The sequence below is a fragment of the Halichoeres trimaculatus genome, unplaced genomic scaffold, assembly GCF_033239565.1.
Source record: "Halichoeres trimaculatus isolate MK-OKI-2021-1 unplaced genomic scaffold, fHalTri1.1 fHalTri1_scaffold_19, whole genome shotgun sequence".
NCBI lineage: Eukaryota > Metazoa > Chordata > Actinopteri > Labriformes > Labridae > Halichoeres > Halichoeres trimaculatus.
Window position 1 is genome coordinate 14,813,550 of NW_027437197.1, and position 23,034 is coordinate 14,836,583.

Here is a 23,034-nt window from a genome sequence, read left to right on the forward strand (position 1 = left end):
AGGAGTTGCTGTGCATGCTTTTCCCTGAAAGAGCAACAGATAATATGTAACACAGCAGAGAACATACTGTTTCTGTGTATCTTACATATGTACGTTCACATACAGGATGAGAATGAGCCTTAGCAAACAACCAATTACGGTCATAACTGTCTGCAACAACCTCTGGGAAATGGAAATGTTTTACTACAAATATGGAACATACTTAAGCTGCAGAGCTGTGAGGCATTTCCTGTTTGGTACAAAGTTGTTCCAGCAGCTCCCTGAACCATTAGAGGAGCACAAAAGGTTTGCCTATAATCTAAGTAAAACACCACTTATCAAAAATTTAAAGTGAATTAAAACCTACTCCTTTTCAATAAAACATCTGCCCGTAAGTGCTGCCCCATTAGAGGAAAAGCAGGCGTTCAGCTACTTCAAAATAATTTGGCTAATTTGGCTGAAACCAGCGGGTTCAATTATTGATGAATGGATGGAATGAGAGGGAATGGAGAAGGACACAGAAGTGGACTGAATTTGTGATGAAGGACAGGAGGAAGGTGTTCACCTCGTGGCGAGGGGTTGTCCTTCACCCACTCACCTGCAGCATTTCACTCCACTTTCCCACACACATATCGGTCTCCAACACAATGAGATACAGTTGATGAAAGTGTCACTAACAGATCTTTTTGTGTGTGTGTGTGTGTGTGTGTGTGTGTGTGTGTGTGTGTGTGTGTGTGTGTGTGTGTGTGTGTGTGTGTGTGTGTGTGTGTGAAAGTCTGTGTATGTGTATGTGTATGTGTATGTGTGTGTGTGTGTGTGTGTGTGTGTATTTAAGTGTGTGTGTCTGTGTGTGTGTACTACTTTGCAAGTGCCTCGGCTCTACATGATGGATTGCGACATCAGGCAAATGTCCTGTTAATAGATGAGTGTAGTACATCAAGATCAGAATCAAAGTGAGCTACGGTTGATGCTAAATTGCTCTGCTAATTTGATTGGTGGGTTTTGGGGCGAAATCAAACCTAAAACAGGGATGAGCCAAATCCAATTGAAGCTGAATTATCAGCCATCGCTAGATACAAGAATAGGAAACAGATGAGCTGGAGATCTCTGATTTTCAAAACTGAAGAAAATAAAACAAATGATCTCAGAGAAGAGACACAGACAGCAGCAGTCGCGCAAAAACTCTCATCTCAATCTTGCTGTGTGTAAAGAGGCTGACCTTTGACCCCCATTGTCAAACAGAGTAGAGTTTGGAGAGTGGATGCGCCGCCTGTGTACTCAGCTCTTGTGCACACAGTGGGCTGCCTCCTGTCTGTGTGTTCATGCTGTTTATCTTCCATTAGACTCGCTGATGTGTCTATTACAGTGAAAGCCCTCCAGTTACAGTAGTTTTTCAGTTAAATATACTCCAGAATTATAAAATCTCACATCAGAATCCAAAGAAACAATGTCAGTCCTGATTTAGATTAGCAGAAGGCTTATTTTGAAATCATAAACGTTGCTGTCACACTTTATTTATTCCTGGCACAACATTTAGTAATTTGTCACTCAAAGGTTTCTGCATGAAAATGTCTGTGTTTTCAAAGTAAATGGGAATGTCACTGAGTGCATAATACGCTCTACATTCACATTACAATAACAGCTCTTCATTATAGCATACGTTACGAGACGACAGTGTTGTGTAGCAGCTGTTTTAAATGAGTGTTCTTTGAAGAAATGAGCTGTTTCTGATGCGCTTACTGAGCCTCGCTGTCTTTTCTTTTGAGCATTTTTCCTCCCACAGCAGCTCCGAGCGCGCTCCGGACGGCCATGAGCTCACAGGTGATGAGTTCACCCAACACACAACACTAAGAAGTGTGAGAGAGAGGGATGAAATAAGGGTTTTTAAATAGAAAACTCCTTAGAAAATTGGAATGAAAGGGGGTAAAAAAGGAAACTCAAGTCCTTTCCTGTTATTGTCCAGGCTTTATTCCCGGTTTGAAGAGAGGGTCTGGAGGTCAGAGTGGCTGAGATGTGTGCTGAAAGGGGGGTTGAAAGGAAGAAATGCCATCCGTGATTGGCTGAGATTCCTAGAGGAAAATCAGTCAGGCTTGAGGAAGCCTCTGAGGCTAATCTATCATTAGCATGCTAAAGGAACTGCTGGGACTTCAAGCGAAAGACGAACACACAAACACACACAAGACAACATCAGTCTGATTGCTATTTATAGATATTTTAAACTAAAAATATGAAATAATACGTCAACATCCAACCTTGTAGATGTACTCACACAGGTTACAAACACCAAGGGGTAAACAACTTCATTTTCCAAAAAGCAGAGAATAAAGAACTATTAAAAGCAATTACTGTCCTGTTACTGATATGAAAAATACAACATGCAAAAAATATAGAGGGAATGAGGAAGAGCACAAAACCTCTGAAAGCAAAAATGTCTTAAATCTGCAGGCTTTCATAGCTGCAGGAGGGAAAACCATGAGGTAAAGAAGCAGATCTTTAGCCTTTTTGCAGACACTACAGGGTGCCCGCCTGTCGTTTTACAACTAAAAATAACTAGTTATAAAAACATTCACCCCCTGTATGGTGTGGGCTGATAGGAAATGAAGCACCAGGCTGTTAACATGTTTATTTCTGCTGTAAGGATCTGCTTCTTTGAAATGAGTGTTTACGTGGTTTCTGAAGAGAGCCTCAAGTGGATACTTGAGGAACTGCAGTTTTTCACCATCTTATTTTAAACAGTGTATGATTCCTACATGGTGGGTGATGGTGAAATCTGCTATTACATCTAGGGAAAAGACAAAAAACAGCCACAATAAGATGACAAGGGGGTAAAATGGCATCATCCGTGTGAATGCTTTGTAAAATCACCTGAAGAGTCACAGCTAAATTGAGCATCATTGGTTATCTGAAAAAAATCATATCGTGTAGATTAAAGTGATCCGTTAAATCCTTAGTACTTAAATAAAATGAGACTTGGATGTGAACAGAGATGTAATCATCCTCGCACTAAAACGAGCTCCAGAGCTCCAGAAAGACACCTTATTATGCACAAACACACTCGGCTTACAAATATACATGAACACAATCTGATCCCAGAAGTCCATTGTATGGTAAACACAATGAGGTTTGTCCCAGTAATGAGGAAACCCAGAGCTGTATTGATCACATGCAGTGGATCAGAGGACCTCTGTCAGTCCCTCAGAGCCCACTTTATACAGCCCGAGAACCAAACACAATCCCCTTCATTTACCACTTTACATCTCTCTCTGCATCACAACTTGTCCTCTTGATTCATTTTCCCCTCTCTCATCTTTTGTTGCCTCATCTCTCCTTTTGCTTCTCTCCTTCCCTCCATGTATCAACCTCCTTATTTATGTAAATCCATTTGCTGTGAGAATGAAGCTTGTCTAATGTCCTGAACACTGCTGGATTTCATGCCGTTTCTTCCCGGTAACGGTAGAATAATGAAAATGTAAATAGCGTTAAGCTGGGTAGCTTAAAACAACCTCTTAATGAAGGCAGAGAGAGAAAGAGCGGAGGCATTTTTAGCTTCAAAAGCATCACATACAGCGTGCGTATGGGAACCAGTGAGCAAACGGACACTATAGAAACCCGAGATGTGTGGTGAGAGCTGCCTTCAAATGCAGCTTTTCAAGTGACACCTCAAGTGCAGCTCCAAACATCACTCATGTGTCGTTTTGGCTGCCATTTCTTCAGGCTTCTCCTGCAGCAGCCTGTCACTCTCAAAGACCCCCGCCGTAACCTGAAGAGATGTTTTTCTGCCTTTTGTTTTGCCTCTTTCTGAAGTGGCAAGGATAAATCTAATATTTTGCTAGCACTGATGATATCAATACTCCCCCTGCCTTGCTGCTTTCTACACGTCCGCTAGTCCATGAGAGAGGAGAAAGGAGCGAGGGGGAGGTGGTTATGTAAGAGAGGATCCAGGAGGGCTTCCCTTGAGCTTTTTTTAAAGACAAAGTGAAAAGAAAGAGCAAAAGGTGACCTCTCATATGCTGCTGATGAAAAGATTGAGTCAGGGAGAGGAGGAGGGAGGATGGGGACAGAAAAATGGAATGATTAGAGATGATTAAATGAGAAGGAGAGGGTTTATGTTCGGTTAACAGCCACCTCCTGTCTCAGTTAGATCTGTATGGAAGTAATATGTAAATAGCATTTAGTAACATTTAACCGTCATGGTATGAAATGTAGTGCTGGGAATGTTTCCAACCTTTAGGTTAATACATAACAACCAACCTGAGATCACACTTTTCTATTTGAAGCAATGCAGTGCCTTTCATTCGGATGTATCACCCTGTTTTTTGTTGCTCGTTTCTTTGGTCACTCCTGATGCCCAGTGTACAGGACAACTCTTGTTAATGGTGGATCGCATAACCTATTTTAATGTACTGTTGTGCTTTACATGCGATGCAACACAACATTCAACTTAATGCAACGTAAGACTGATCATTGACTGTATATAGAATGGACGGCGTAGCTCTGCTTTGTAGGGTTTTGAAGCCATTGTGCAGCCAGAGTCTGAGCTGTAGAGACTTTGAGAGACTCAGAGAGAATTGGAGTGGTGCCAGGTGACAAAATAAGTTTGATTTTTTTTTTCTTTTGAAAGTCTAATCTCTTCTTGGCTCCCCCTCCCCACGTATCTTACTGTTGCCTAAAAAAAAAACTACCCAAGAACGGCAGCTGTCAACCATGATTCAACGTGATTTAAAACCCCATTTAATAATAATTTAATAAGTAAGGACAAAGAAACTTACAGTAAAAATAGAGGACTTGAACACAATGGAGCCCAAACATATCTTCATATCAGGGGTGTAAGAAACATTTCCATGAGGTGTGTTTATTTTTTATAGTTTGACCACAGCCCATCTGGAATGACTAGGGAGACAGTATTTTTGACCTAATCTGCAACCTGTCACTAGGGGGAGCAGCTTTTGTGGTGACCTCAAATTGAGCTAGATGACGTCCATTTTTTTTTACATTCTGTAAAACTGACCCTAAACCAGATACTGGTACGTCAAACATCTGTTACCAACCCCAAAATTGTCTGCACAGTGAGAAAGCATTGATTTGGTTCCAAATGGATCCTCGGATTTGATTTTTTTTTTTTTAGCTACAGCTAGGCCTGTCACAATAACAAATTTTGCTAGACGATAATTTTCCAAAATATTATTGCCGATAAACAATATTACTGTCAATATTATTTTGATTTTTTTTTTCCTTTTTTTCATTGATGTAATTATGATAAATGGGATAATAAAGTGAGTACACCATATCAAAAGCAAGAAACTTTGATTTCTTAAGAGTATTTAACTGTAATTAAAAGGTCAGGATCTTTTAAATAAAATAAATTAAACAAAAAATATAATACATTTAACAAACAAGAAAGAGAAAAAAAATACAATGAAAATAAAATGGACTCTCTTTTAGAAAAAAAAAATACATGTCAATGAAAATAATTAATACTAATCAAAAGCAATAAAACAGACCCTGTCTCTAAAGAAAAAAAGGAAACTCCCCCCCCCCAAAAAAAACAACAATAAAAACTATAGCCTAAATAAAAGGGAGTTTATACAGTTCCTGAATTGTTTGTAACATGTCCTTTTTCCCAGTCAATCCGTACTGTCTGTCAAATATTTTTAACATTTCTGGCTTACAACCGTATTGAAGGGCTGCATTTCTTTGGCAGTGTATCTGTCCTTGAGCACCCACCATTTGGCGCTTTTATTTCTATTTACTTTGCAAACCAAAAGCCTCAGTAAGAGTGGATTTTCAAAGAACAAGGCTCTGCTGCACCGCCCTCTTCTTCTTCGTCGCCACTATTTTCAAGCAAATGCGACATATCAGCTCGTTGGTGTTCATGAGCTCACACTTGGTTCATTCTGATAAAAAACAAAAAATATATTCCCACACTGGGACTGTGGCAGGCGGCTTAAGAACCGTATCTTTCGTGTCATCACTCATATTAGCGTGTGTTTCCTCCTTACCCCTCAGGACGCTCGCTTCAGCTCTCTCCGTGTGTATGCGAGAGCAGCCCCGTCGCAAAAGATGCCAAAGATCGCATTTTTGACAGATGCTAACTCCGCTATAAATCCGCTATAGAACCTATGCACCCCAATGTTAGGAAAGAGAGACGTAGTGAGCCATCTTCTCATTCAGCCTCTTTGGTTGAAAGAGGGGTGGAAAACAAACATGCATGCACATGTCAGTTTATCGAGGCTGGCAAACTTACCGAGGACGTTTTTATTTATCATTCGGTTAATCGATTTATAGATTATCGTGACAGGCCTAGCTACAGCAAATGCAAACCAACTTTAAGACACATAAAAGCATAAACTCTTAGAGTAGGAATGTAGGCCGTATCATTATGTATGTAGCAGTAATGCCACCTGATGGTTTTTCAGCCATTATTCTGCAAAATGACAGGAAGCTTATTTCCATAAAAGTGAGCGTTTGTCGTCACCTTGATAATGTTCTGTGCTTTAACGTAGAGCACAGATCTACATGGACAACAAAACAGCATGTGTGTCCTTCCTGTGCAGCTCAACCTTGGGATAACTCTGCATTAGCACACAAGGCTGTTAAGTCAATCCCAGAGCTGCTCAGCCAAACAGACCAATGGCTTGACCTTTGATTTAAAAAAAAAAAAAAAAAAGCCTGCCAGGCTGGCGAGTTAATCCTGGACTCGAGTGGGCCAATCAAGTTGTCAGGCCGGACTCGCCATCAATAACACATTTAGGTCGAACACAAAGGCACGAGGTGCACCTGATCCTCTTAACACATACCTGCACTGCATGAGCATCCAACAAAGCATGCATCTATACGAACGTGCAAAAAGAGTTAAAGCACAAAAAAAGTAGAGAAATCGATAAAGGATCAGGGAGTTTGCTGGATAACTTGTTAAAGCTGCCTTTTTTTATTGATCGCCATCCGAGCTCAGGCACTTGACAACGTGAATCAGTGGGAAAGGTTATTGTGCAGTCACCAGAACCACCCACATCTGCAGTGGCACAGAAAAATGAACTCCACACAGAACAAGTCGACAGAGAAAGTGGAAGAAATGGCGTCAGTGAAGGACAAGGGAGGGAGGTGCTGTGGCAACAAGAGGAGCGGAAAGAAATGCAAGAAAAGATCGGAGGGAATAAAGAGTGATGGAGAGAGACGGTGAAAAAGAAGGAAAGAGGGAGAGGGGGATGGAGGCAGACAGCACTATTTACGGTAGATTAGTTGTTATGGTGATAAGCAGAAGGGATGAAGTTGTCAGGGTGATGGGGCTGCGCTCGGCTACTAATGATATGTAAAAATAACTGCTTAGATTTTGTCCTACCTTTGCAAGGGGAGAAAAAAAACACACACACTATGCTTACACACAAACATGCTCAGATGAACACACACGCAGACAAAGCAGTGCGTTGAAGCAGGCTCCTCTCATTAGCATTTGGAGACGTACTCAGATTCCTCCCCCTCATTCTCAGCATGGAGCTCACTTTTTTTTGTAAGTTTTTGCTTAATGAGGGATGCTTGATAGATCCACACAAACACTGTAGTGTGTGAGCGGCACTCGTGTGTGTAGCACTTGTAGATGTGTGCATCTAAAGGTCTAACAACCACAGCTGAGTGCATATCACTTTGACAGGAGGAGGTGGCAGGGGACTGTGGGTGATTGTAGTTTAAATGGCCTGAAGGGGTTTCTAGAATGCTGGTCTTTGTAGTTCAGCTGCCTGGGGTAAAACCTCTGGGTTCTTATAAGACATCTGATGAATTGAAATCAAAGAGTAATCAAACAGGACTCCATGTGACAAGTGCAACAAATAACACCTCTCTGCCCGTCATTGAGCTTACATTTACTCAAAAACGTAAATTTGACTTTTTCATATCCCCAAGACATATACCAGTGTCCGCATTGTGTTTTAAAGCTCCTCAGAGCAGAGTTTAGACTACAGCCTTTATTTGACCTACAAAAGCAGACAAGACCCCCAGAAAAAAAGGCAGATTATTTCTATAAAGCAATTTTATTTTATATTCCTGTCACCCCAGCTGCAGGGTAGGTGTCAGGAAAGGAGATCAAGCTGCTGAAACAGCCTTTTGTCAAGTTTCTACATCAAAGACTCAGAGTGAGTTGCATATAAGAAACTTAAAATAAAAAGGAAGAGATGGTTTCTGTCAGGAATGACTTCTTACACATGAAGAGAAGAGCAGTTGAGGAGGGAAAGAAGTGTCCTGCTTTGTCCACACGAGGTGAGACAGCTCAGGACGCGGTCACACTGGCAAACTGTACCGTGCTTAAGCATGCTGTAACCCTAAAGCCCAGCTCTTTGGCCAGTGTGACCGCAAGTGTGCCGCACTTAAGCATGATTCACATCTCTGCTTTGGCATGCTTCAGAAAGATGGGACTTAGCACTGTTCACTCCATGCACGATCATTTTAAACAATAATGGGGATGTTAGATGGCTTATGTCAGGCCTAAATAACTCAACATAAATCAAAACGTCACTAGAGTTGTATCTGTGTCCTCTGTGTCTCATTGTGCTGACTCTGATGAGTTGACGCTTTGTGTAAACAGACGCTTTACATTGATGTAGGCTGGCCAAGGGTGTGTGTTTGATACCTGCTAAAGTCTGGTCCATATTGGAGTAGTGTGACCTGTGGCCATACTCTCCAGCAGAGAATGGCATTGCAAGGAGGCAATCGTGCTTGAGTACAGCACAGTTCAAATGGCCAGTGTGACTGCTGTATCAGAAGTCCTTTATAAATCTTTAAAGAGGCTGGAATCACTGCTGTTAGCCTCTTTTTAATAATAATCTGTGGTTAATCTGCATAATTCTGTCAAGATGAAACTCTAATTATCTCAGAGATGTTTGATGTTGCAGGGGGAGAAATTACAGATTAGCACATGCTCACAGTGATCAGTTAACCAACACATAACACACAAACAAAGCTTCTGGGACAGAAGATATTCCAGCACACACCACACTGCAGCATCACCCCTTTAATACAACATGAATCACCTTCATGTCTATAAAGCATCTAGTGGTACTTCACCTCATTTAACCAACACTTAATTACCTGGCAGACTGTATGGCGAGTGTACACACAGCCATCCACTTGAACACACACACACTTTTACACCCGTGCATATGCTGAGTATTGCATTATATTTACTTGTGCTACAAACATGACTGATTTCCCGCCATAATTGCTTCATTATCAGCGAACACCAGCACACACACATCAAACCACACGTCCCTCTAATCATCTGTTCTCTTTGGAGCATGCAGCCTTTCTCTTTTACACTGTACATACACACACAGGCACACACACAAACACACACTTATAATTTCCCTAAGCATACATTAACCAGAGGGAGTAATATCCCAGGTCTTTAATTGTGAACCTTTAGAGGAGATGTAAAGACCTTCTGTGGAGGATGGGAGTGTTTTGAGGCTCTAAATGAATGTATTACTTTTATGAGACACCAATTTTATGAAACTCTTTCCTCCAAACTTCCACACACAGAGGCAATAACTGTGTGTTTCCCATCTTTAACTGTTTATAAACCCAGGCAACTCCTTGTTCTTTACTTAAGAAGGCAAAATAATGATGCACACTCAAAGCTGAGTATAAGCATCCACTTCCTCCAAAAATCAATGTACTATACTTTGATTTCCTGTATATTCAGTCTTGTCCTAAGGCTGTGCAGCTGCTGTGAGCTGTGCAGGAGAAAACAGGGCTTCCTATCTACACAATGCACCATCCAGGGGCAGTCTGGCTCTCCACGAGAAAGCCATTTAATCTCCAGTAGTCTGCATGTGATCAATCTCCCGGCACAGTGTTACTGCAGCGCGGGCCATTCCTCATCATTTAGAGAGAGAGGTATTGACCAGGCTGGGACAGCATCCGTAGTGCATTTATGTGTGCTGTGAGCCAACAGGGAGGAATGAACAAAATTGTGTGGTGTATATAACACATCCACTCTTCATTCCTCTTTGTGGCTGCATCTTTTAGAGGAAAGACGGCGGTCTGGTTTGGAGGTTAAACAGCAGGTTTTAAAACAGCAAAGTCGGCCTGTTTGCATATTGACGTCCTGTGGGCTGATACAGCTGGCTGTATTCTCTACTTATCATCAATACAAGCTTATTTAGACATTCCTGCTTTGTGGCTCACATCAAGAAAACTGGCACCAAGGACGAGCACAGCATTGCAAATGACAAACTGGACAAAAAAAGAGAGACTCGGCCCAGGCTGAGGGATCATTTTTAGATCTGTCGAGCCAAATGTTGAGGATGATCAATAGTTTATCTTGGGCCTAGGTGTGGTCTTTGTACACATGTCAATGTCAAGAGTTGATCCATCAATAAACTATTTTAAACTCTTTTCCTGGACAATTATCTGCAAAGCCTCCAGGTATCGGACAGGAATGACAAGTAGAGACAAGGTCTCACTATGTCTTATTTGTGTAGGTCATTTAGCCCATCAGCCTGACAGCAAAAAACGTATAGATAGGCACATTTCAGTTTCTGACTGTCAGAGGAATTGCTCTGGTGTGATTTGTGCAATGATAGGCGAGCACCTAGACAAATAAATTAACCGAATGACTGACTGTATTTTGTATTCCTGTTCTGGCACTTATCGTGAGGTTATTCAGGCGTCAGCTCTATGGACTTCATCCCCCACACTGCCTTGAGGCCATGTCAGATTTACAGTTATCCATGACGGGCCGTTATCAGGGATTTGGAGCGAGACTTTGCAGAGTCATCTAGAATATTGGCGGTATCGTTTTTATCCCCCGCTCAGTGAAACAGCAAGAGGCCAAGGTTGGGATATCATAAGTCACACACACACACACACACACACACACACACACACACACACACACACACACACACACACACACACACACACACAGAAACTTTTTGGATGAATATAATTGAACACACAGCATATGCACACACACACAAACCAACTATGCTGCCTGACATCTCCTGCTGGGATCATTGGGTAGCAATGCTCGGTCACGTCATAGTGTGTAGACAGCAGGCCGACTGCAGCCGCTTTGGGACACTATGCTACATTAGACAAACAGTTGGAGCTCGTATCACTCTCTGCTGCTCTTATTTGCTTTTACCATATCACATACTTTCTAGAATAGACCAAAGCCGGCAGATAAACAACAGTGGTTAGTTTTCAAAGCCCTATATAGAGCTGTTTTGGTAAATTAGAGCTTCACCTACGCACTTAGTTGCAAAAGTATAAGCTTCTAAAATATCCCTTGTAATAGTTTAAATGTCTGTGTGAAATAAAAGTAGATTCTCCACTTAAAGATCTTTTAAAATAAGCATTCTTGAATAGGAAACAAATATAGGATGTTCTATAAAGTATTGTGAGATCTTCACGAGACTTGCAGAAATGATGATGTCATCAAATATCTCGCATGATACATGTAAGAGGAGTGGGCCTAAATCACCAAGGTCTGCCCGAAGCCTGCCCCCAACAAGTCTACGCAGGGCTGGCCAATCAGAGGGAAGAGGGTCTGTGGAGCAAGGAGCCTTAAAGGGACAGCAGCTAAAACAAAATGTTTCACAGACTGAAATAAGGGTTTCTTAAACACCAGAGAGAGAGAGACATATGGTATTTCTGAGCTGTAAATCATGAAAAGATGCTACAGGGGCACCAGGCAGACATTATAATGCTTAGAAAAAGCACAATACCCCCTCTTTAATTACTTTTTACATATACATTCTTGAAATTTTCACACTCCGAAGGGGTCGGACGTGACATCTAAAAGTATTTCACAGTAAGAAGGTGGCTGTAGGATTAGGTCTGCAGGGGTTGGTGGTAAAATCTGGTGTTTCTAATTCCAGTATTAAATAGAAGGAGATAAATGTTTGAGCATATTGCCATACTGTGAATGCTTTGCTTTTATTTACAATGTACCTTAAATCTGGAGTCAATAATCCCATTAAAAGCGATTGATTCAAATCTAGGGCTGCACATATTCACTGTAAAATAGTGCCTCTGCTGCGTTAAGTGTGGGACAAAGCTCGGCTCCCGTTCTTGCATTAGAGCTGAGTGCAGATTGTTGTTTTCCACTGCAGCATGTTCACTCATCCCTGCAGGCTGTGTTTAAAAGCCATTATTCCAGCTAACAGACCGGTCAGCAGGCCTTGGATGTGTTTAGTGTTGTGTATTGTCTGGCGCTCTCATGACATTTGGATTGCACAAATGGACAAAGTGTTCATGCAGTGTTTATTTTTTTGTCTCTGTATGGGACAGCAGAGGCCGTGATGGCGCAGAGTCGCAGCTGTGATTCATAAGCAGGGCTATTGTCTGTTTATGTCCCAGCTGTGTGTCTGGGGTGAGGGAAGGCATTCAATGAGCGCCGTGGTCAATTCTCATGTTGATACACAACATTCAACCTTTGACCAGACGACAATGACTGATGGGAGGGTGGTGAGCATGTCTGTGCACCGTGGACGCCTTATAGTGAGGAAAGCATTGTTTCCATTACACTCGCATCATGCTGAACCAAGGGTGTCATTTCTGTTTTTTATATATTTAAAAATAAAACAGAATGTGGCTCATATCACGTCTAATGAGACCATTTCTAAAAAAAATAGGACACCAACATAGGCTTGATCTTCAGTTTCTGAGGCATTGGACAAATTACCTGATCTTGGTACCTGAGTTTGAACTCCAAAATATCCAGATGAGCAAATAAAACTCAATAATATCTGTGTGCAGGGTGAGTGCAGTATTGGTATCAGTGTGTTGGGAGAAAGAGCAGAGCTACGTTCATCTCAGGCTTCAGTCTAAAGAGGAGCAGATTTTTTCGGTTGACCAACTCCAACCGAAGCTACCCCAAACTTCCCCCAGTCATAATCTCCTTGACTGATCCCGACTCAAACTCTGATCCAGTCCAGTGAGCAGAGAGGTGCTAACAGCTGTTCAAGCAGATCCAGAAGGGGTTTTATCTTACTTAACTCTTTGTTTCAGCCTCTGACTTGAACAGAAAGAAAGTGGACGGTAAAGTCTTCACTTTCCAAGGTTTGACCCTTTACTTAAAAATCATGATGCCTGTAATCATGGTCCAAAATAATGCCTTAAGTTGTGTATTTTGTCTCTGCACTGCTTCAAAATTCAATCAACTCAGAAATCTAATCAAATTGTCAAATGTGCAGACAGTTTAACTTAATAAAATACGGACAGACTAATTTAAACAGTCATTGATTGACTTTCTGTTCTTCTAATTTGTTCATCTTTGGAGAAAATCCTCTAGCTCAAGATTTCAGTCGAAGCCTCCAATTATTTTGTTTGACAAACACTTCATTGTTAAAAAAAAATTCTCATATTTAATCTTTCTAAGCCCACTGAAATGGTGGTTGGGTTTGGGAGACACCAGTTTAAGAGTCCCAGACAATCCCCACTCTGGGTTTTTCATGGGCTGGTCTCAAGAAGTTAGCCAGGAACCAGTTTGGTCAAGCCAAATCCGACCAAGATGAAAACTTTTGGAGTCTGATGGATGGGCCCTAATGGTGTGTCTTAGAGACCAGCTCAGAGTGAACAGGGTCAACATGGCCTTGGTCAGTCCACTGAACAATCAATCCAAGGTGAGAGAGCATATGGTGCTGGGTGCCTGGGGTAAAAAAGTAAACACATTTGCAAAAAGCAGCACAGGCTCTGGGTCCAGCTGTGCATAAACAGCTCCATACACAGAGGCACCCACAGCAAAAACACAGACCATCAACTGCAATCTAGCCCAATTGATATCCAATTCTTCAGCCCGGCTGGTCATTAAAACCATGAACAGTGCCAAGCATGCAAGGGCAACGAGGGAATAAGAGACATGCAGTCTGCACACCTTCGGGAAACTCATTAGTCCGGGTAATACAGACCCGGGCAGACCCCACACTGACTAATTATAGGATTTTGGAGAGCTACAAACTCTGGGAATGCTGTTTGGAAGTCGGAAGGAAAAATCAATTGAACAGCTGCATTATCCAGAATCTCCAGGGGGCTAATCAAGCTCTCATAGCTGGTCCCGCAAACCATAACTATTCAAGGTTGTAGAGTAAAAGTCCTGTCTTCCTGCAGTCCTCCAGAAACAGCAGATTCCCCTCTGAAATAAAACCATTCACAGGAACTGCAATCCAGCAAAAGTCAGTTTCTTTGTCTCACACTTTCTTTTCTCTGTCAGATTAGAGTTAGATCTTGTTTTTAACTCAACGGCAAACTGCCTGTATATGACTTTTGACTTAAGTGCAAGTGAGAAGTCAGAGTGTTTAAATACTTCACATCCCGACAACAGCAAAATCTACAACATGAAGATCTTTGATGAAGTAAAATAGAATAAAAATAAAATAAAATAAAATAAAATAAAATAACATGAAATAAAATAAAATAACATGAAATAAAATAAAATAAAATAAAATAAAATAAAATAAAGCAAAACAAGTCACTTAAGGTGAAACCTACTTAAGGTTAATGACAGTAATATGGCACAAAGAAGTGTGTTATGCATTTGTTATCAAAAAGGAAAACCATGAAATTGAGAACAAGCAACAAGAACAAAAGGCACAAAAGAAAGACAGAAAGAAAGAAAGACACAAGGAAAGAAAGAAAGAACGAAAGAAAGAAAGAAAGAAAGAAAGAAAGAAAGAAAGAAAGAAAGAAAGAAAGAAAGAAAGAAAGAAAGAAAGAAAGAAAGAAAGAAAGAAAAAGAGAAAGAAACAAGGAAAGAGATTAAAAAATCAAGGCAGATACAATGTAACAAAGTAACAACTAAACAAAAGAGAAAGGAAGACCCAATGAAAAAATAATAAAAAAAAGAAAGACACAAAGAGGAGACAATGAAGAGGGAAAAGTGATGTCATCTTTGCCCCAGATCAAGTTTAATGTGAGCACGTCTGATTTTCATCCTTGCTCCATCTTTAATCTTCAGGCGAACATCGAGACCACTCAAAGTGTCATTAAGAAGCCAAACTGCCCTGTGACACTCCATCACCTCTTGACCCCTCGGTTAGGAGGAAAAATCGACTTCACAGCCATCGATACCTGACTGGAGGACCCAGAGGAGCCACTTGATTGATCTGATGTGCTGTCCGGTCTCTGATCTATATGGAAATCCTCTGCTGACCAGCACACAGGTGCTCATGGAGGAGAAGGAACAAACATGATCACATGTTCACACCAGAATCCACCAACCTGTGCAGAAAATCCAACAATACGCCATAACCACACAACTCTGTACTAAACCCTAATTAGACAGATCAGAGCAGTCAATTAGCCATTAAAGACAGCTCGATAGCTGGACAGAGATCAAGGTACATTTCAATACACAAGTCTTTTATTAGATAACCATAAGGCAGACAGCTTGTTATGACAATTTGGCCACCTATAGGTCTCTCTGATTGAAACTTAGTACCTTAGAAATTAGACAACGAAATAACCCAATCAATGGAGTTCGCTGATCGACTTAAGAAGCTTCTGGGGCTTCATGAGGTCAATACACTGATTCACTAACAGGGGGTTAGCCGTGTGTCAAAGCTTTTATTTTAGCTAGTTATAGTTATTGTTAAGCCAAGGAATTCCTCCATCAATGGTTCATCTGTTTAGAGACAGTTAAGGAAACTTTAAATATGATTCCTAGGTAGACAACTTGGTATTTAAAGACCCATCAAGTCTTTATATAACAAGTCCTTTAAAATCACATAAATATTTGACTTTTTATGTCAAGATCAATGCAACTAAACCGATCCCAGCACTGCTGATCTTCATGAATATGGAGAGATCTGAGCATGAAGGCAATCCACATCATTTATTCTACTTTGTACATTGTCCTGCAACCTGCAGATATTTAGATACAGAATGAAGATCGGGGTCTCTCTGTTGGATGCACCTGGACAATTGTGGAAATGGAGGTATGTCTCAGATGCCTGATCCTCCTATGGCTTTTATCTGTAACCTCACTCTACTGGTCACAACCAAGTTTAAGATCAATGGTGAGTGTTGGGTTGACAATCAACTGGTGAATCAAAAGCCTTAACTCCAACTTTCACCACAGAAGTCAGGTAAAACGCCACAGTACTGCTGATGCTCCACCAGAGCATCCATCAATCCCACAATACCCTGGGCTACCTGGGGTCTAAGACTCTTTCCATTCTCAGAAGCCAGCTATCTATCATTTTCTTACAGAGCACCATGGCCCTGGTCTTAGAGGTGCTGACCTCGTCCTAACAGCTTCACACTTGACTGAAGGAGCTGCTGCTCCTAGTCTGAGGAGGCCACAGGAGCCACTTGAGTATATTATTCATCTACAAGCAGCTCTCCTGTTCTTTGTGTCAGCGTTCATCTACATGAAAGCTTTGTCTAAAGGTCAGACCTTGAACCTTAGTGGACAGATGCTTGTCAGAGAATCAGAGAACACAAAGACATATGTGCAACAACAAGGATAAGAGATGAATGAAAAGTGACATCACTGACAACTATTAAAGTACAGAATATGCATAAAAGCAGGTAGACCCTCCTTGCTTAAGTTCTGGCAGCTTCTCTGTTCAGTGTTTTAACTGACAGCCTCAGTCTCTATGTATTCTTGTCATGAAAACTTTCTACCCTCAGTCTTTTCCCTCTACATTTTCTCTTTTGACCTTTGCATTTGTTCACAATAGATGCTCAATTTGCTGGCATTTAGAGCTAAAATGAGTTTCACAGTAACCCTCAGTGACCCTGTCACTGAGCAATGGGATCATTTGGTAGCTGTCACTCTCCTCAGATAGAGGTAGCTCTAATTCTAATTCTTACAATGTCTAACTTTCTATTATCTGCATGCATTTTACCTAACATGCAATAATGCTGCACTTAAGATTAAACTGTCCAACATCTTTTTTTCCTGCATGAGTCATTCACACATGAGCGGGGGGAGCAGTGCTCACCTGCCTATCATCTGTTTGAACAGTGGTTTTAACGCACTTAGACGGCTGTGTTTACAGGAAGAACCTAAGGACCCGGTACTTAACATGATAAGGTAAAAAAGATCTCCAGGTTTCATCCTCAAAGACAAAAGAAAAAATCACATCAAAGCCAGCTCAAGCAACAAATGGTTAGTGGCTACTGCAAAACTGCAACTTAACCAAGAGTTGCATGAAAGGGAAAGTTATCCAAAGGTGAGAACACAGGCGGAGCTTGCACAGTCCTCGAAGTGAGAGGAGAGATAGAGACGGTGTGTTAAATACCTGAGCCTCTCTTGGAGACCACCTTTACACTCTTGGACAGCGTGATGTACAGCAGGATCAGCAGAGGGCTGGGAGGTCTCATCTTCCCCCCGTCCTCACAGCCTGAGGAAGAAGAAGAAGAAGAAGGGCAGGGAGAAGGAGGGATAGCAGGAGAGAGAAAGAGAGTAGAAAGAATAATCAGTCACTGCCTGAACAGGAGATCAAGTACCTCATTGTTTCTACACGGCAAGAGTAAGTGCCGCTGTGGAGGATGCTCTATAAAGGCCCAAACACTGCAGTAAGCAAGAACACACATTACTGGACAAAGACTTGCACACACACACACACACACACACACACACACACACAAACACACACACACACACACACACACAGAAAGACACTGATTTGGTCACTCACATCAGCACACCACTTTGCACATCCCCCCAGGGGGTCTTTCTTGTAATGATTTTGTATCATGATTGCAGTTGAGACGTGTTATCACAGCGCAGATATATTTCACGAGAAACCATTCCCTGTGATGCTGACAAATCAATAAAGAAATAATTACATGTGTAAGAAACACCACTTTTAATCGCCAGCTTCATTAAAAAGTAGGAGGGGACCTTGAAGAAAATTTCAAATTATCACCTCGTGACTCGCAGAGATGCGGCACATATCCCACCCATATCCCTTATCGACTCATACATCATATTAATTGATGGAGGTGCCTCATTCTCAATCCTCATCTTCTCTGAGTAAATGACATAATCTAACATGTAGTAATTATCCTCTAATAGCCGGCTTCTGAAATAGAGCCGCTGCTGCTGTATAAATTTTGATGTTAAACGAAAAAAGAAGGGCACTCATCAAAGTTAACACAGAGTGATAACTGATGGCTGAATCCTTCAGTATGAATCATGTGAGAGTGAATTAGAATGTTAATGACAAAACAGGAAATGAATGAGTTGAATGAATAAACAGTTGATTTAAGATATTTGGTGAGTTGAATGAAAGTTTATATTTGAAGAAACAGATTTTTTTCCGTACTGTCATCCAGAAAACCCTGAGCTTGTATTAGTCACTCAGGATGGTCGTATGTGTCAGCGGCCAGACAACTCAACGGAAAGTGGTGATAAGAGAAAAAGAGCAGATACATAGGTAGCTAGATCCTTGGAAAAAGAGGAAGGAGAATGCAACACACAGGAAATTAACCTGATAAACCAGAAAGGAGAAGACGAGGACGCTGAAACCAACGACACAGAGAACCCAAGCCAGGAGGGACCCTGGTGTCTGCAGCAACTCCAGATTAGCATAGCTAATGAAAGGAGCCTCTCTCAGTGTGTGTTTACACATTACTCGCAGAGGCCAGCTCTAAAAAGAAGCTCTTTTCATTCCTCTTGATCATTTTCAACGAGGAAACAACATTCAGTCGATAAACATCGACGCTCCGGCAAATGCCACAGTGAACATTTGCCTGTAAGCTGGCCGGTTGTTTGTGTGTTTCTGGCAGTTACACTTCAGCAAATTTACAGCCACACTCTCACACACACACACACACACACACACACACACACACACAAAGCTCCAACCAGAAACAACCTCAAAGCTCCAGATTCTTCAGAGGTCGCTTCAGACTTTCAGAGCTCTTCATCCTAATGACCGTATCGCTCTTTAAATATAAACACTTCCTGCGGCCATCACCGCATTACTTTCCCAGAAATCTAACAAGACAAGCATAAAGGAGGGAACTGCTGCTTCCAAACACACAATGACAAGAGTACAAAATTGAAAAGTCAAGAAACACCAGGACCGCTGAGACCATAACCACACAGAGAGGCAGAAGAGAAGGAATAAAAAGGAGACAGACAATAACACTATTATAGCTGCATGCTTTCAATTTACCATCACTACTAAAATGTTCAGTGGACTGCAGACTGCTACAAAGAGTTTTCTGAATAAAACAACAATATCAGATGAAATTACCGCACCAAGCGATTCACATCATTGGATTCTGGAGGCCCCCAGTTGCTTTGCGGTTAAGATTTGATGTCAAATTTGGCAGGAGCCCTCTGTGGCCAGACTTCTTAAATCTCTACGCTTGAAGCTGTCCCATAAAGTCAAAATGTCAAAAGGAGATGATTTCATTCCAAGGAGCTGATACGACTTGATTCACTTAACAAACAGCGTGATTGGCAGTTTGATTCTGTAGCCACAGGATCCAGACTGTGGCCCGTCACAGCCTGATTCAATAGAACAACGGCGGCACTGCTCTGCTTTGTCCCAGTCATGTCACGCCTTCACAGGCTCAGTGGGCTGTGAGACCCGCCAGCTATGACATCACCATCCTGCCATCCTCAGGAACAGTGGGGCATTGTGCCCCTCGCAAAGACCCCGCATACACACCTCGCTTCGACCCTTCTCCCTGATCACTCCCCCTTCATTCCCTGCTTTCACAAATTGGATGAAACTTCTGCACAAAAGTGTCAAAAGAGAAACTTCTGAGACTTAAATCTGATTTGCTGAGAGGTGTAACTGATTTCTCTGGGTTAGTTAAAGTCAAATTTGGTGATATGGGAGCTTTCCACTCTTTCATATGCCATCATGAAATGCCAAAGCCTGAAGCACACCTCCCGCGCATCAGTGACGGGACATATGACCCTGGTAAAATCAGACCCAGCAGAAAATGAGGATCTGAGGTGGAAGCTTGACTTTGTGTCCTGTCTGAACTAACACTTCGCTCCATTTATTTCAACCAAAGTAGACAAAATGATATCTGCGAGTGACTCATTGGAAGCTGGCCTTGTTTGAAGGTGTTTCAATACAACCTACAGATTTTGTTTCCAGGGCAACATGGGAAAAACTCCACAATGCTGAGCCACAGTCTCTCCTCTAAAAGCAAAACCAAAAACATGGTTGACAGATGAAATAAATCTTGGTGGAGATAACTCTTAAAGAAAACTATTGTGCGGATGTAAAGAGAAAAGTAGCTCAGGTATATTTTGTACATCTTGTTCTACAAAATTCTGGCTCTGCTCATGCTGCCAACTACAGCCAAGCTTTTTCCTCCGAGGCGTCAGGAGCAGGTGTGTTTGAGGAGGCACACACAGAGGCATGGCGTGATATCCATGCTCCAGCGATGCATGAAGCATGCACACATCATCACACACAGTGGCACATGTAGCGTCTGCCTGCTGCTTTTTACCAGAAAACGAGGGGCACGGCCCTGCACCGCGTGCCGGCTCACCCTGACAGAGCAGCAGAGGAATTTACTGTGTGCTGCCGTTGTTATGAGACTGCATCTCCCAGGAGAGCTGTGTATCTTTCCCCATCTTCCCTTAATGTTTCCCCAATTCAATTATCACCTCATGCTATTTGTTGTGAGCACACTCTGTCTGCTGTGTGCATGTGGTGTGTGTGTTTGTGTGTGTGCACTGTGGCTCTCATTTTCTAATTGTTTTATCTCTGGAGAGGAAACAGGACACACAGATTCACAAATTACAAGCAGAACCTTAAACCACAAGCACTCTGCAGCTCCGTTTCTGTTGCTTAAGCATGACGCCGAGCCATCTGAAGGCACAGAAGGAAAAAATACCTCCGCCATCTTGGCACGGCAAGCTGTGGATGATTGATCATGTGATTTAGGGATTTAATCCAATTTGAAGGCTGCCTGCTCTGTGGTCTTAGGTAAAGTACATCTTCATAGCATTTACAAGACGTGGCTGTGTGCCCTGACAGGACCAAGAATGCAGACAGTGAAAGTGTGCATGTGAAATAATTCATCAGGATGCATTCAGAAATATACGCCTGTTTACTGTTTCGTGTGTGCACAGGAGAGGTGAATGTACACAGCTGTAAACACAACGAATTAACCTTTCCCCACAATGCACATTACAGGAGCAGTTGTGGTTTTTGATAAATATTGCATGAGTAATAACTGCTGAATATTAAATGAGGATTCTGCAGGTGGAAAACACATCCTTTGGCTGCATTCAGATCATAACACTGGCGTCACGAGACAAGAATATGCATGAACAACACAGCAGCTTCTTTCCATTCTGTGACGTTTTACATTATTTATACGCTTTAGGAGTCGCTGACTGAAAAGGGTAACCTTTGAAGATGCACTTCAAGAGCGGTGATAGAGCCGAATAGTGAAATGTTGAGGCTAAACTGAAAAGTTTGACTCATTCAGACATGAGTGTGATGTACCTTTATGGTTATTTGCGTCTAATTTGTAGTTTTGGCTCGGCAAACATCAAATGCCACACTGGCATAGAGTACAAACAGAAGCCAGCCGAGGAGAACGGGTTCACAGACAGAGAGGGACACAAACGCGCACACACAACAAGTGAATGAGTCATTGGGTTGTCTGTGTGTCACTGTGTCAAACAGACCTATGCTGGGTTAACACTCAGCAGCTCTGCTTCCTGTACGTCTACCTGCTCCTCCGTCTGAGCCATGTGGCACATTTTCACGTCAGTGCATGTGTGTGTGTGTCGTCTCCACTGTGTGGCAGATGTGTCACAGTGTGAGTCAGGTCCCAGGAGCATTATTCTGCAGCAGCAATGCGAATCACTGCCCCGGAATAAAAAAAAACAAAAAACGCTCACTGGTAGGCTGAGTGAGCATTCGTTAAAACACACATTTGACCGCGTTTGACCATGGGCAGCCCTCGTTAATCTCCGGAGGCTGGCCATAGGTGGTTAGAGTTAACGAGCAAGGTGCGCTGAGCTATGCCCTGCCTCAGTCCCAACATGCACCTCTTCACTGAGTGAGATTAATTACCACACCATCCTGAGCCAATCCGTACCCCGCTGTTCTGCAAACACACACACTCACACACATATACTGTACATGCTCTTTAAAGAAGCACATCAGAGCAACACAACAATGTGTGTGTAATTAATTAAAAGCTGAGCAGATTCCGTGTACACATGATCGGTCAAGAGAGGCGCTTGTGGTCTGTTGTGAGGGAGGTCCGAGCTCGGACACATTCCTCCAACCAGTGGAGCATTTCCCTCCAGCAGTTGTTGATTGCTTTCAGCTATATTCCCCTCTGCGCTCAGGCCCATTGTCAGCTGTCCAAGGATGACTGGCTGCAGAGACCCTCTCATGCTTCCAGTCAATACCAGCCTTTGATGGAGAGCAGGGGCCAACCCTCTCCTCACCCATTTAGTGTACACATCCCACTGAGGGCAGCCAGAGCCGCGCTGACACGCAGATAGACTAAAAACCCTGTCAAACACAAACACACACACACATTGATACAAGCACACTGATAGAAGCACAAACAAGCTTGTAAACAAGCCTCTGGTAAAGATGGTTAAATGTCTTCTCTGTTGTTTCTGTATCTAAGATAATGAATCTGTTGATGTATCTTAATTTATATCCTGGATTATATTTAAATGTACAAGTGTTGTCAATTACAACTTAATGATGTCATGCAAAGTCCAAGCTGAGCTAGCATTCTTAAAAAAGACAAGATTTGTAAGGAAGCAGCACTAAAGCAGCTCTTGTCTCCACCTCCTCTGAGTCTAATCCTGGAACATGAAGTTCTCATCTGATTGGACGGAAGGTGCTCCATTATTGGTGATGCTGAAAAAATAATAAGCAGGACTTTTAACTACATGTATCACTTTGCCTTAGGTGATCTGAGCTTTGTTAATTAATGCTGCAGCCAACAGTCTTTGTCAGGATTGATAAGCTCATACCTCACACAGCGGAGAAAAGAAAAGGCTTTCTTTACATGTAGCACCATTATAATAGGTGGACATAATAAATAGCAGATTAATTTGCTTAATGGCTTAAGTGTGCACATAACAGTAATCTTTGT

The 23,034-nt window shown here is 42.1% G+C and overlaps 1 protein-coding gene across 6 annotated transcripts in view; it reads right to left on the reverse strand.

Moving 5' to 3' along the window:
* il1rapl1a (interleukin 1 receptor accessory protein-like 1a) overlaps positions 1-23,034 on the reverse strand; it is a 185,570-nt gene that overhangs the window by 148,122 nt on the left and 14,414 nt on the right. For 5 of the 6 annotated variants that reach the window (XM_074694841.1, XM_074694837.1, XM_074694839.1 and 2 more), the window contains exon 2: positions 17,220-17,321. In XM_074694841.1, coding sequence (XP_074550942.1) covers positions 17,220-17,301 — 82 coding nt within the window. In that variant the 5' untranslated portion in view covers positions 17,302-17,321. Of the gene's footprint in view, positions 1-17,219; positions 17,322-19,189; positions 19,423-23,034 lie in introns of those variants that run through there. The other variant, XM_074694840.1, reaches the window with a different exon arrangement.